Raw genomic sequence first — 15,992 nt, forward strand, 5'->3', positions numbered from 1 at the left:
ACTATCGTTTCCTTTATTCCCAAATACGTATGCAGAGTGCCGAGATTTCCCCTGCTGGTTTCCAACATACAGCTTCTCGTTGGCATGTCCCAACCCGAATGACAGCTTTCACAACGCACAGCTGAGACAGCCCAACCCCACGTGCCACTGACATAGCAGCGAACGCTTCATGCAAGGCCAGCTCCTTCACTCTTCCCTCCACTAGAGAAGTATCAAAGACAAGCATTCAACTTTCACTTGAATTTAATACACATCTTAAATAAATGAACTTTTAGCTAAAGGTACCTAAAGATTTTTTAACTAATAAATTAATGTTCAATTTTTATGTGGTAGCTTAATTTTATAAATTATAGCTAGAGAATATTTACAAGTCTGCCAAGAGAACTAATCCAAGAACATAGGCCAGGGGAAAAACCAGTGGGGGAGAAGTTCCCACTGCAGAGTATACTGCACTTCACTGGGCTAGGATCCCTGCTGTTCAGCTGAATCATTGTTTCTATTTCTAGCACAACAGGAAATTGATCAAGCACTAGACAGAAACTAAGAAAAAACATGTAATGGACAACACATCAGGGAAAAGTTCAAAAGTAGGCAACATTACTCACATCATACAAGTAATACCAGTATCGACTGATGGCATGTAAAACTCTTAAAAGAAGAATCACATCTAATGAAGGGTCTTCAAAAGTTATATTTTCAGGTGGTGTGGGTATGAGGTAAACTTCTAAAGGATTTGATACTGACGGGCACACTCCATCTAGAGGGCAAAAGATCAAAGTTTGATCAAAGTTAGAAAGGCAGTGTCAATGAAGCCAGCCAGCATCATCTCAACACGCCTAAAAACAGTAACCACGAGTGGGTAAGGTTTAACGCTCGGTATCTTATTAGTAGAGTACTGATAGCTTGAACATTTTTTTTCCCTTTTTATCTTACAGATAAATCATCCAGGCTTAGGAAAATTTCACTTTCTCTCCCATACTCATACATTGTAAAGGAGAAAAACTGACTCCTTTGCATTTCTCCTTTATATCAGAAAAATAACTAACAATAAAATGGCCAGAGAGGAGTAAAGAAAAGGTGTTTAAATTTAAGTTCACTGTTACAGAAATTTCCTGGATTTTTTTATATCCGGCTTAAAATGGCCATGTAAGACAAATACTCCCAAGTTAAAAATCTGATAAAAATAAGATTTGGTTATTTAATCCAAGACTTAGGACATGATAGACTGTGATAGTTTCCAAGTAGGACCTGCAATTCCTTTGTTCTTAGATCTCAAAAATAGCATTAAAAAAGAGAGAGAGAGATTGAAACTGTTGCCATTTACTTCTACCAAGCAAAGAAATTAAAAATCACAACACTATCTCTGCATAAGAGGGCAACTGTTTTAATACCAAAAACATAGAAAACAAATATCTCAAACACCCTTTTATATAGAAAAAACTGAGTTTTATGAAAAACAAAGTTGCTACAATGCCCTTATTTCTGTGGACCAGGGAAAATTTCATCCACAACACCAGTGTTTGGAAATCCCTGATAGGGGCTGGTCCCCAAGGAACGCAGCCTATCGGTAAGGCACTGTTACCATCTTATAAAAAAGAAAGGGAGGAAAGGAGCAAAGTTAGACTGGAAGGAAATACTACAAAGGAAGGTAAGTCAATTGGGAGGTTTTACTACTTTCTGTAAGTCATTTTATAACCTAGCAAAACTTTTTATTCCTTCTATAATTGGTGGATCACACTATTATAATGAATAACAATAAAAATTAATGGCCAACCTGCCAATGTCCAGCCTCTTCTTTAGTGCATATGTTCTACTAATGAAATTTGTTTTTGCTTTCATAAAAACATGAATTCTTCATGGAAAGAATGGTAAGTTTTCCCCAAAATTCTTTCAAGATAACTTTTCACTTTCTAGACATTAAAGTCAAGGGTTCAATTAAAAGCAGCCAAGTGTTTGTAGTAATTCATATTTTTATAAATTATATTAAAAGATTTTACTACTAGATATAAATCACTCCATCAAAACCTTCAACACAGGAAGACTACTGCCCCATGGCGATCTCCTTGCCCCTCTAGACATCACTTACCGTTCCACAACTCATCGTGCTTTTTTGCATTTCTAGGGGAAGTTTTTGTTGGAGCTGTTTGGGCTCTTCCTCTTTTACCACCAACACAATCTTTATTGCTTTCTTCATCCTCTCTCACAGGTTTGTACCTAAAGTAGTAAGAGTATGTAAACCCAAAGTAGATTTTAAAATGGCAAATTATTCTGCAAGGCCAAAGTGCAGGCCACAGACACCGCACAGTTACCAGAACAACTCTCTGAGGGCTATCCTCTCTCTCCCTAGTTGTGGGTTTGGAGAACTGCCAATGGGACTGCTTCCTAGAAAAGATCACCTAGGAGGGGCCACCTGAGAAACTCCAGGGGGTGGCTCTGAGAAGAATCACCTTGTTTAAATAAGTAGTAGACATTCACCAACAATGCAGGAAGCTGCATCCAAATGCCTAGAACGGCTCAGAGATGCCAAACTTCGTACTACCTAAAGGAACATCATCTTATGGAGACATTTTTGCCTTATTTAAAGACTTGAAATGAAGCTACTAGAAAAGTAGATGCAAATTATGATTATTTATTGCCCAAACACATTTTCAAGTAGACTTAATGAGGAAGCTAAATACACACACATACACACACACACAAGATGGAACATCTGAAGTGGCTTTTAATAATAAAACATAGAATTTAGAGTCCCCTCTCTCCTTATGCAAGCCAGCCAGTAACAGGAATTCCAAAACACACGAACAGTATCAATGTTGATGAAAAACCAAACAAAATCATTTTCAGACTTGCCATATTGTATGAGTTTTCGTCCAAATACCAGCTCTTCCTAGAGGATTGCTCTCATCATCCGTGGATTCCCGTTCATCTTCAGCCTGTATACTGAACTGCCGTACTGCCTGATACACAGTCATGTTATACGGCAGCAAATGTTCTCCAATGTAAAACTGTAGCCTGTGTCGTACATTTCCTGAATTTAAGAATTGAGCAGCCTAAATAAAGCAAAACAAAATCCATTGAAGCTACAGGCCCTGAACTTCACACATTAAAACTTGGTGAGAACAGCACCTTACCAGAGACTCGTCTATTTCCTCATCAGAGCCATCATCGTCACTGTCTTCATCATCTTCTCTTACTCTTCCATACCCTAAGGACCCAAGAAGTCTGTTAAACTCCTAGCAATTTCATGTGGCAAAGAAAAGCCTATATATACTGGTTAAACTAACATATTCCTAGAAAAACATGTGTATTACATTTTGATCTACAAAGCAGAAAGATTAAGAAAACTGTCAGATACAAAATGTGATTTCCATTACATTCCACCAGGATAAAGTAACTCATCACCCAATCAACCAAGTAAGCAGTCAATCCCTACAAAATTTAACATTTCTACATACTACATATAAAATAAATGATGAGTACACAAGTTCCTGATGCTAGGTTTTGACAGAAGTAGCAATAGGGAAATAATTTATATATCCCTTAATATTAATTTCACCCCAAATGTACATATAAACACACAATATACATGTACAGAAAGTACCTCTAACTACAAGGTATCTCTCGATAGCTTGCACCAAAGCCAGAGGGTCAATCTTGACAGGTCCACCCTTCCACTGCTTCACATTTGCACAGTCTGGATGTCTTTGTAACTGGCATTTTAACTGATGTGTGTTGAAAAATTTTAAAGCCTGTGATCCTCTGTTGAGAGAAAAGCTCAAGATAATTTGTGAAAAAAAAAGTTATTCTATTATTTTCAAAACCAACACACACTAACTAAAATAAAAGCAAGATAATACAAACTGCATTTTTCTTGAGACACAAAGTAGCACTTACCAGTTATGTATATAGTAAAGCCAGCAATTCCAAGTTATTGGAAAAAACTTTTTATGATAAAACAAGAAATAAAAGAGGATGTGTACGCATGCATATGAAAACGTTAAATCAGCTTTCCATCTCTGTCCCACCGTGAATCTATGTAAGCGGAAATACCTCACCATCGAGATTTAATTATTTCCCCAGGATAAAAATTCCTGAACCATTTGGGCATGCTCACTTCTGCAATATTTTGCCATTGCCTACTAAATCCTATTTATTGAAAAACAAACAACAAACCCTCTCATTTTTACTTTCAAAGATTTCAGCTACAAAATTACTTTAAAATCTAACCTTTAAATTTTACTTTGCTATAGTCTTTTGAGTGAAGCAGTTTAACAGCTATACCAGTCTAGACCTGGTAACAATATTCAACTGCTCATTTCTGAAAAGGTCTGGCAAGAGTAAGACGAGTTTAAAATGCAGTTATCTACAAGGTTCTGTAACGCATGCAAATAGGGGTATGGGAAAGAATATTCCATTATATTGATATATACATATGTAAACATACATATTTTACACAAATTTAGATAAAAATGAAAAACACTATGGTTTTCTCAAATATATTTGAAAGTGTCCCTTTATTTCATAAAAATCTTCCAGGACAGTTCAATAATCAAAATTAAATACCACTCTCTACATTAAATTTCAAAGCAGAAAAAAACCTAGTGCACACTGATCACTTCATTATTCAATAATGCATACTGTTTTAATTCAGCCAAAATTTTAAATGTCTTTAAAATACACCAGACTGTGTTTTTAAAACCAAACTACTTTTAAAAATTTTCTAGGCTGCTAGTCATAATATTCCAGGAAGCATGTAACATTCTGTAAGAACACAACAATGAACTTAATGAATTCTTTCTGTAGCACTTCATGAGTCCTGTAAAACTACTATATTACGGAAAAAAATAAACTTATTTGTTAAAGCCCATCAAAATGCAAAGTTTTTGCAAAACCACTTAGATCCCATATGAAATCACATTACTGCACTGAAAGTAAACATTTTATTATCCATATCTACAAACTTCTTGGAGAAAAGCTTTATATATTAAAGTACATCAATTTAAGGAAAACTAAGCCTATTACAACTTGCCAGCACAAGTTGGTTTTATATTTTCAAAACATCATGTTTAAGGTACGGGGTACGACTTTAGGGATAAAAATTATTTGATTCACACTTTAGAATATTTAATTTCTGTGGTCCTTATAGATGAATGTTCCTTGAGCAGACCAAGATGTCACTAGACCTCTTGCCACTTTACCTCAACCAAATGAAGCATAAAGTCCAATGGCAAGGGCACACCTATGCAATGATCCTTACCTGCCTCCTGTGCCATTTCCACTCGGAAAGTCATGCACTTTGACTGGAAACTGTTCCATCTGGCTGAGGCAGTTGTTCATCTTGTGAACTAATGCCAACAAAGGTGCATTACCCACTGGTTCTACTCTTCCAATGGGCTCTTCTCCAGGAAGCTAAAGTTATAAATAAACCAATAGGTTAATAAGCAAGGCCTCATGAAAATGGAATGCTCAACAAGAAAATTTAATAGGTAGTTTTACAAGAGATCTAATCTATTGTACCTTTTTTGATGGAGTTGGTTAGACCAGTGTTTCCAAAGAAATTATTTCAATACAGACATTCTTTCTGTATAGGCCCACAATCCCATATTCACAATTCCTAAGTCCAAAAGGCTTGAAAACACAACTCATTTGGTGGCAAAACCTGACTCAGACAGACACAAGGCCATGTGGAGTCTTTATTCAACCTTTATTTAGTAGGAACAGTCATATGTTTTGCTGCAAAAATATTTAATGTGTACAAAGCACTGTTCAGAATCCACTGGGGATATATCAGGTAATACATGCTGTATATACTGTATGGTAGAACTCGTGAAACCCATCCAGCCCCAAGGAGTTTCAGATAAGAGATTACAGACCCGTACATAATTTTAAGCATGGTATAAAACTATATCCAATATTGCTACACATCTAATGATTCTCAAATAAACATCAATTCTGCTTTAGGTAGCCACACAAGTTAAAATAATACAAGCAATGCCTGCAAACACTGAAAAGACATGGTGACACAGTTTCACACAGGAGACTTGTCCTTAGCCCTACTACACAGCTGAACCAGAGACTCTTCCCTAGGGATGCCTTCTCTGAAGCCATTATGAACAAGCAGAGTGATGCTGAGTCAGCAGTGTCCAGGTTACTCTCTTGCTCTCACTCACTGGGGGTGAAGGAAGTGAAGCTGCTCTGTGGCTTCTGGTCTCATAATCCACATTATAAATGGTGATTAAGTACTCTTCAATGAAACTGTTAGTTCTGTGTTTTACATACAAAATAGAAATGTATCTGTCTACTCTATCTTATGTCTATAGCTACATTATGTCTATTGTATTTCCCTTAAAAAAAATATACTGCAAACTGCAATATGTTTAAAAACAGATGTTGAGAATAAAATACATTCACAAGTGAGAGACTACTATTAATGGCTTGTCTGACAGAAAAACAAAGACTCAAGATTCATCAACCACAGAACAGGCCCTTGCTTCAAGTCACCATTTCGTTGTTTTACTATTTACCTGATGTATAAAAGACCAAGGAATCCAACTGTGTATAATAAGCAAACTAAAAACTTTACCTCAATATTTTGACCAAAAACTACTCGAAATTACTACTGGGATGAAAATATACACACTAGTGAACAATGATGCTTAAAGTAAGACACACAGGCATTATTATTAGATAACTTACTGGAGAAGAAAAAAACACATGAAGGAATCTCTTTAATCTGATCTCTCTGCTCACAGCATCCTTTTCGCTTTTAGATGTCAAATAAAGCAATAGCTGCTTCACAAATCCACTATGTTGGATTTCAAATGATGAAACATCCGACTCTGAGACTATGCTACGGATTTCTACAAGGCACTCAGCTCCACCATCCACCTGAAAGAGTTGAAAACAATATTTACTGATTTAGACAGCCTTTACTAAATGCACAATTCACATTTCCCCAAAAGCAATTGGATACTTTCTTAACACCTTTAAAAAAGAAGGCAGGGGCAGGTGGTGCATTCTTGGTAGAGCTTTGAAAAATAACATCTTACCTACACACACATTCACAAAATGTTACTACTTCATAACAGAAAACCAGTATCCATACTAACATTAAAAAAAACCCTTCATATTCAACCAATGGAGGGAGTTGTGTTAAAAAAAAAAAAAAAAGACAAAGGATGAGAATACGAATGGAGGCATAGAGCTACAATACAAAAATGAAAAGATATAACAAGAGTTCAAGGTATGGCTTTATATTAGTACATTTAAAGTCTGAATGAAACAGACAATTTCTTGGAAAACATATACTACTCATATTGCTTAAAGTATATCAAAAATGGAAACAGAGTCAGATGAAACACAACAGGCTTAGTTATTACATCTCTATCCTCTCTGAGTACTCTCAGGCCACAGGTAAAGAGGGGTTAAGGAAGGTCTTTTCAATGCTAACACCTGTAGCTGAAGAGGACTGAGAGAAGAGATGTGCTTGAGGGACATTTCTGAAGTCTCTTCATTTGTCAAGAAATAAGGCAGGTGAAGGAAAGAAAGTCAAAGACCAGATGTCTAGCCCATCTAATGATAAAATGATGCACGAAAAGTCAAGGGACAAGTTAAAGAAATGACAGCACCAAAGGTACATGTCTGGCTAAAAAGCTAGAGAGTCACCAAGGAAAGGAAGAGCAGGCCGGAAGAGACGCCGGAAGAGACAAAAGAGAAGCAGCCAGATGCACCAGGCACGGTACCTGGAGGCTGAGCTGTTCGGTTGCAGCACAAAGTCTCTGCAGGACGTTCAATGCAGGGTTGCTTCCATCCATGTTCTCAGAACTGAAATAACGCTCTACAAATCTATGCGCCTGCTCTTTAATCCAGCCTTTGATTTTTTCTCTGCCAGAAGGAAAAAGATATCAAAGTCTCAGTGTACACAGAAAGGATTTCAGTTATAACTTCTGGTCTAAGGCAAATAGTTGCTACATTTAAAATCCTTTTTGGCCTATGCTTATAGACTAGTAAATTCAGATTCCACATTAACCCAATTAAGTTTCAGTTTGAAAGTGGGCTAAGATATACCTAGAGAAACGCACAGGTACTTAAAATACATTTCAGGTCATTACATGAAGACCAAAGAAACAGTTCTAACTTCTAGGGACTCTACAACCTAAGAGTTTCCTGAGTGTTCACCTGAAAGCAATTTTACATGACTGTTATCTAAGGTACAGACATATCTGCACTGTCCTTTACTTATGTTCCCTGGAGAGCTGAAGTAAAGAACTATAGACAAGAAACATGCACCTGTTAGGTGCACAATTAGCTATGACAGCTGAGACCTCGCTGTTTAAATTACAAATTCTGATGGCTTCAGAAATATATTTGCTTAGTTATTTTTATTAACTGAAGTTCAGAACCACCAACCAACCAAAGCAATCAACCAAACAAAAAGAACTTCCTTGTTTTCCCAGTGGAATTTGATTTTTTAAAATTTCTTATTTGCAGAAGTACTCCTTGCTGGTATGTTACATCCAGGGCCAAAAGACAGAACAATCCTTAGGATTTTAAAGAAATAATTTTTTAAAGCGATAAACTGGTGTGAAATAGTTTCGCTGACAGAGTTCTAAGTTTCCAAAAAAGGGCTCTGCTCTAAGAGCCTTACCTTCCATTGTAAAGGGTAGAGGAGGGTTATCATAAAAGAGCGTGCATGTATGTGTACAGAAAATACGTTGGCTTTCCCTTTTCCAGAACAGAACTAAAGGACAGGTTCAATGGGAAACCTATTTGTTTGGCTCTGAACATACACAATTCCCAAGTAGACATGTTGAAAGGAATTTTAAAATGTGAGACTGGAACGCAGGACAAAGCCAGACACAGGGTTCAAGAACTGAGAATCGGCTCCATCCTTGAGCTATGCTACCTCTGAGCATAAATTAAAGGTCTGTGTCCATGTTTCATCTCCATACAATAAATATGCTGACCGAAAAATGGGAAGTTTTTCTGACCTGAGAACAGAGGTGACACAGAACCCCCCACCTTACCTGTTATTGGATATGGTGTCCTTTGAGGCGGCCCTGGCAAGACCACTAACTCCCGCAGCTCGGGCCGGTTCAATGTTGTTGCTGTGAGACTGTGCGCTTAACCTTCCCCACGTTTTTGGATTCAAGCTTGCCAGGAAAGAAGATTTAGGTGACTGAGTAGTGGTGGGGCTTTTAGCTATGAAAAGAGAATGATGATTAAATCATTTCAGTGCAATCGATGAAAACCAACTGAATTTTAAGATCCCCACTCTTAATAAATTAGCTAAAAGAACTAAGAACACTGGGAATTCAGGAAACTCAGGCATGCTTCAAAGCTATCAGCAATTTTAATGAAGTATGTATCCTTAACTGCTACCACCTTTCCCTTTACTGCCTCATAGTTTCATCACAAAAATTACCTTGATTGTCTACTTTGTCATCATCTCTTGGAGGTGAATACTTTGGCCTTCTTGATCCTCGTTTTGGCAGTCGTTTTCTCTTTAGAACATCACTTAATCGACTGCCACATGGGAAAACATGGGATAAGTTTAGCAATTACCATGGTTTAGTATCATCACTCATTTAAAAGCAAGCTAAAATGGCAGAATATTGTTGTAACAGGGTATTTTTCATTTAGTGATTATTTAATGCCAACTCTGCACCAGTGTTCTAGAAGTGTACAGACACAGAAAATGATTAGTTCAGAAAACAGCTAGCTATTTGACTATACTGAACTACTAAAAAGAAAACCAGGGACTTCCCTGGTGGTGTAGTGGTTAAGAATCCGCCTGCCAATGCAGGGGACACGGTCAATTGAGTCCTAGTCCGGGAAGATCCCACATGCCGTGAAGCAACTAAGCCCGTGAGCCACAACTACTGAAGCCCGCGCGCCTAGAGCCCAGGCTCTGCAACAAGAGAAGCCACTGCAACGAGAAGCTCACATGCCACAGTGAAGAGTAGCCCCCGCTCACTGCAACTAGAGAAAGCTGGCGCACAGCAATGAAGACCCAACGCAGCCAAATATAAATTAAAAATAAATAAATAAATTTAATAAAAAATAAATTAAAAAAAAAAAAGAAAACCAAATAGAATATCTCATTAATCGTGTGTTAAACTCCATTATTAAATGCAGTACATACATAAAGCATAGGAAACAAATATGCAGTGCATAAACTAGAAAACGAATATGTTAAATCTGAGTACCTTATTTCTTCCTTAACCTAAATGACAATAAGTAAAATATACATAGCATTGAGTGTTAATATTATCAAAATACTTTCCAATACTACCCAAAGGAATTTCATGGTGTGTAATGGCAATAACATCCTAAATGAATTCATTTATAAGTACTTTTTTAAAAAATTCAAAACTACCTGTAAACAAATGTGGCAAGTGATAGTCTGAACAGCTTATTTTGAATTAGAATATATGAAACAGAACGTATGTAGCCTTTGTGTACTATTTTCACTATCATTAACAGAACTAGAAATAGTTTAAAATATCATTCGTCAAATAACAAAGCTACATAAAGTGGGGAAGATGAAAAAAAGTTCTGGTTCAGTTGGCCTATGACCCAAGTAAGAAAAAGTTTGAAAAAAATATTTAAAGTCTTCCAACATCTGACATGTCTATTGAAAACACTTAATAGTGTGATCAATATACCTGATGATCAGGACAAGTGAACTTTCAAGGAATAAACTTAAAATTAAACAATTCCACCTTTACAAATTTATATAAACTTTTCATTTAAAACCATATTAGAAGAGAAAGGAATCACTTAAAAGTCTGAAAGTATTTTAAGAAAAAGGTCCTTTCCTCTTTCTTTAAGAGTATCAACTGTCAGAACCTATAATCATATAGGTTCTTTGCACTGCATATTTGTTCCATATACTTTATGAATGTAGGTCAGAAATACGGCATTTGTCTGAGCCGCATCATTTTAGCGAGTGCCTGTGCTATAATAGAGTATTGGGCTGGCCAAAAAGTTCGTTCGGATTTTTCTGTAACATCTGCAATGACTTAAGGTTACTGCAGCAGCTGGGGGAGGGAGCGGGGCTCGGGAGGAAGTAGAGAGGCAGGCAAGGCTGGGAGCGAAAATGGCAAGACAATCCAACTTGAAAACAGTGAAGGTGGAGGGTCTCTGGCATTCTCTAGGTCCAAACTCCTTGGGCTGTGCCCATTACAGGGCACCACTTAAACCCAGCAGCTTCTTAAAATTAACAGTCACTGTGCCAGAAGTCACAGAATTGCCAAAATTCATATTTAAACCAGGGTGGACAACTGCCACCAGGGGGCACCAAAAGCAGCTGGGATTCTGAGCGGGCCAGCTTCACAGGACAATGCTACCTTGCAGTTTATAAGATTAAATTTTTGGACCCCACTTATTAAGTATAATATGTTTTACCAAGATCTACTTCTTAGCTTACATCAAAGAAACAAAAACACTTTCAGAGTGTGATTTGTTTCAACACAACAAAATGAAAACCAACACGAGGGTCTGGTAATGTTCTCAGCAGCACAGTACAACAAAGGAATTAAAAAAGAGGTGGAAGCAGAGAACTTAGAACTCTCATTTGCCTTTATTAACAGCAAAAGTTCCCATATGCCAATTAAAGATAAATGGGAAATAGGGATCTTTTTCCTTTACAGTCTAAAAATTCTGATTTTTAATATTTTTCACTATATTAAATATCTGGATTTCTTAAAGCTGGTATGTATGCTGCAATACAGTAAATAATCGCAGGATTATGGAATCAGAAATGAGGGCTCAAATCCCGCATCGGTAAAATAAGTACATGACACTATACCAGTCACTTAGCTTCTCTGAGCCTTAGTTCCCTTGTATGGAAACACCATGTATCTCTTGTGGTTCCTAAACATGGCTTAATACAACAGGTTTCTTCCCATTCCCATTAAATACCTAACACAATATACATGGAAAAATAGAAAACGTACACTCTCCGTAATATTTCCCCATTTACTTCCCTGTGTGAGTCTCAGGTACCAGGGCAGAGTTAAAGGCAAAGAGCACAAAAATCACTGCAAAACTCTGACTTACCCTTGAGGGCTCAGATCTAAAGAATCATCTCTGCTGTGCTGCAAGCTGGGGGACCCCAAGTCAGCTGAGGCATTAGTGGCAGCCGTGGCTGTTCCACTGCTGACAGATGTCGTGGACCCCAAGGATCCTGACCCATTCGTACATGCCTTTGGTGGACTTGTCAACAATGATTCCGATTCTGCTAAGTGTTTTACTTGATGCATTACACCTTTACAGAGCAGAGATTAAAGAGAGTATGTGTTAATCAGGACCACCTCCCCACCATTATAAGATCCCTAAATGCTAACACGGATTCACAAGGAATGAATAAAAAGTACCCGGCAAATAGGAAAATAACTTTAGGTGCCAGAGTCTTCAACTTGACTCCAAAGAAAAGTAGTAGGCAAATTCAAAATTAAAGAAAAGATAATTATACTGACTGTCTGCCAATACTCAAAACCTGAATACAGGATACGTAATGGGGTCACATGTAAATTTCTACTGGAAATTTAAAATACCCTTTATAAAAACAATACACAATTACAGAAATGCAGTGCACCTGTGGCTTGACAGCCAGAAGGAAGGAAAAGACCTACAGTCATTAACTTCAAATACTACAATGAGATAAGATCCCAGTAACACTACTGCCAAAAAAAGAGAACACCAGCTATTGAAGGATGGTGATTTTCACATCCTTGGAGGTGTATGAGGAGAAATGAACAGTAACTTATAAGGCAGGGTTTATATTTGGGGTTGGATTGTGGGAAGATGTACATGAGAGGAGGGGGGAATATAAAGGTGTGTGTCGGAATATCGGTCTGTAAACTATATGCAAATCTGTGTGTCTGAATGTATGTGAGTGCATGTTCACACAATCACATTTTTCTGGGGAAGAGTTCAGAGCTTTCCATCAGATTCTTTTTATTAAAAAAAAAAAAGTCTGAATGAATTCAAACTTCAGGCATTCGTTCCACAAGTATTATTTGCAGCAATCATATGCCAGACTGTGTGCTAGGCACTAAAGATATGGCCATGGCTAAGACAAATGGATTCAGGGCACTTATTAACTAATGAGAAAGATACACTTAACAAGAAACTACAAATAAAGAGTGAACTGCTTATGAAAAAGAAAATACAGTGCTGTTGGAGCATACAATCGGGAGATGTAACAATCTAGAAAGCAGGCTAGATCTTTAGGAGTAAGTGACATTTAAGTGGAACCTGAAAGAACAGCGAGACAAGCCAGATGCAAAGGGGTAGAACCAATCTACATTCCTCCATAAACTTCATAATGTATATGCTATATAAATATTTGGGGGTGGGAAATTCAACCTGACGGCATAGTTGATTCTACCAAAGTTTTTAAAAAAATCACTGAGAAAAAAGACCGATTCTGATATGCTTCCAAATCAGAAAGCAACTAAAAGCAAACATCAACAAAAACAGAATACCAAAAACAAAATACAGAATGCAAAATACAAGATAATCTAAGGCTAAAAATAAGAATACATACCAGGCATTTATGTGAGCACAGAAAACCTGATTTGTTAACCATAGTTATTATCTCTGGGAAATGGAGAGAGTTTGCCTTCTATTTCACATAAATGTGTAGTGCTGGACTGTTTTTGAAAACTCACTGTTATTTGAACAGAGCTAATAAGAAACAGTGAAAACTTCTTCTCATTTGATTCAATACTATTACACTAGCATGTCTGTTACATTCTGAAGATGTAAAGAGAAATGAATCCAGCATAAGAAAAGGTGATCAAAAGAATGGAAAACAGATCATATGCATAAAGAACCAGGATTGTTTCTAAGACTGAAGATAAAGTATTACGTGAGGGGAAAACACCATCATTTTCTGCATCCTCACAAGACCAAAGTAACCTAATAGACCAAAGAGACCCATAAAGAGATTTCTGTTGATGAGAAGGAACTTTTAATATCTTGGCAGGTTTAAAAAGAATAAAACACCCAAATGAGTGATACAGTTTCATCTTTGAGGTCTTCAAGAAAAGAATGGAAAAGTACCATGTCCCCTAGGCTGATTTCGACATTGATATTCCTCAACTTAGAGGACTATACCAATTGCATTCTGAAGATTATTCCAAGCCTTGAAATATTCCATTATCTACACAGTGAAGTAAAAAAATAATCCCTTTTACAGCTGTTCTGATCTACTAATACGATTCCTTGGGAAAGTGACCTCTGACTTTTTCAAAGAATCTTTATGGGCAACTGTATGTTATCAGCATAAAAAGAAAAGTCAATGATTGCTTCTGGGCCATAAACACTCAAATCGTTGAAGCTTACTAAATGTTCATCAACAGACAGTGAATCTCACACAATCTATAATAAAAGATTTATAAAAGATGCTCTATATGTATTAAAGCTGTAAGCATGCAAATATCTTACATAAAAATAACAGTTTAATTTTTTTTCTATAGAGTATAACTATACTTATACTGAAATAATGTTTAGACTAAAAGATTAACCATGAATTAACTATCATGAACGGCATTACCTTCTCTTCTGAAATAAACACTAAAAATATCAGGTAACTTCTGCATTAAGATCTCTGCCATCTGAAGTGCTCCAACTACTATCTTCAGGTCTTGGCTTGATAGCATGGAAGCAATATGACTAAAAAAAGAAAGCATTTGTATATAAAACATTTGTCTGAATTTGATAATTACTGCTGGCCATCCTACTTTAAATTTGAGAGCAAAATATTTTAAGTGTCAAACCAGTCCGCCAGAACAAGAATTTTTCTTAAATGCTCAACTTTTGCATTTAATTTATTCTTTATCAAAGGTGTTTGTGAATACAGAAAGACAACGAAGGGCTCAAAATACTCCAAATAAACTGTTTTGTGCATATTTTTTCTATACTATTTCTTTAAAGATTTCTGAAGTTACTTGCAGAGACTTGGATTTCTAAAGCGTTTTCACCACTTTCATGAACACACCTTGAAACAGCATGATTTTTCAGGACATCCTTTAGAAGTTCGGCATCCGCGAAATAAATTATCCTAAGAATTGCTCTAAGGCACTTATGTCTGACCGCAGGTCCTGCTGAGGAACTATACACTTCATAAAGAACACCAAATAATGTCTTAATAAAAGACTTAGCCAGTTCCGGATCCTCTTTCATAAGCTGTGCTCGAGCATCATCCTTCTTTAACTCTGAATATCCACCTGTAATAAAAACATGTATAATCCTTAAGTTACAGACTTTCAGAAACACAATAAAGTAAATAACATAAAGCATTCAAGCTGATATAACTGTCTGAAATTCTATAAAAACTTTTTGGTTATAAAGCAAATTAACTTATCTAATGCAATCAACTGGGGTCTATAAATGGCATGAAGACAAATTTTAGCCAGCTAAAAAACCACTGACCATTCTGGCCAGCTGAAAAGCACAAGGCACCACTACACTGTATCTCTTATTTTTACTAATATATGTTCCACAAAATATTGGAGATGTTTCAGTATTAGCCAGCTAAACCACTAGTAAGAAATAAACAGAGTTGAAAAACTGGACAGTGAGTATGTAGCAAGAAACTGGAAAAACAAGATGACCTATCACTTATGATTAGAGGGAATAAGGTGCAGGGGAAAGGTAACGGATGAAAAGCGCTAGAACAGGGGTTGGCAAAGTATGGTCCAAAGGCCCAATCCACCCACCACCTATTTTTGTAAATAAATTTTGTTGGAACACAGCCACATATATTTGTTTACATATTGTATATGGCTGTTTGGGAGCTACAAGAGCAGTGCTGAATACAGAGACTGCATGGCCTGCAAAGGTTAAAATATTTACTATCTGGTCCTTTTCAGAAACAGTATGCTGACCCTTGCACTCTAGCCTAGACCTGCAAAATCAATGAACTAAATCCCTCAGGAAAGGAACAAATGACAGAAACCTGAAAAGAAAAAAAATCACGA

The 15,992-nt window shown here is 36.7% G+C and overlaps 1 protein-coding gene across 26 annotated transcripts in view; it reads right to left on the reverse strand.

The window, feature by feature from the left end:
- TRIP12 (thyroid hormone receptor interactor 12) overlaps positions 1-15,992 on the reverse strand; it is a 148,488-nt gene that overhangs the window by 24,213 nt on the left and 108,283 nt on the right. For 20 of the 26 annotated variants that reach the window (XR_005020556.1, XM_036857290.1, XM_036857313.1 and 17 more), the window contains 13 exons: positions 15,011-15,239; positions 14,567-14,685; positions 12,064-12,271; positions 9,425-9,525; positions 9,027-9,201; positions 7,743-7,884; positions 6,697-6,888; positions 5,258-5,409; positions 3,602-3,774; positions 3,132-3,205; positions 2,851-3,050; positions 2,087-2,214; positions 606-757 (listed from right to left, as the gene is read on the reverse strand). Coding sequence is in view for 25 of the 26 variants with exons in the window: in XM_036857290.1 (XP_036713185.1) it covers positions 606-757; positions 2,087-2,214; positions 2,851-3,050; positions 3,132-3,205; positions 3,602-3,774; positions 5,258-5,409; positions 6,697-6,888; positions 7,743-7,884; positions 9,027-9,201; positions 9,425-9,525; positions 12,064-12,271; positions 14,567-14,685; positions 15,011-15,239 (2,045 nt within the window). In the remaining variant the exon portion in view is untranslated. The remainder of the gene's footprint in view (positions 1-605; positions 758-2,086; positions 2,215-2,850; positions 3,051-3,131; positions 3,206-3,601; positions 3,775-5,257; positions 5,410-6,696; positions 6,889-7,742; positions 7,885-9,026; positions 9,202-9,424; positions 9,526-12,063; positions 12,272-14,566; positions 14,686-15,010; positions 15,240-15,992) is intronic. The other 6 variants (XM_036857298.1, XM_036857312.1, XM_036857310.1 and 3 more) reach the window with 1 other exon arrangement.

The sequence above is a fragment of the Balaenoptera musculus genome, chromosome 7 (assembly GCF_009873245.2).
Source record: "Balaenoptera musculus isolate JJ_BM4_2016_0621 chromosome 7, mBalMus1.pri.v3, whole genome shotgun sequence".
In the NCBI taxonomy this organism is placed as follows: Eukaryota; Metazoa; Chordata; class Mammalia; order Artiodactyla; family Balaenopteridae; genus Balaenoptera; species Balaenoptera musculus.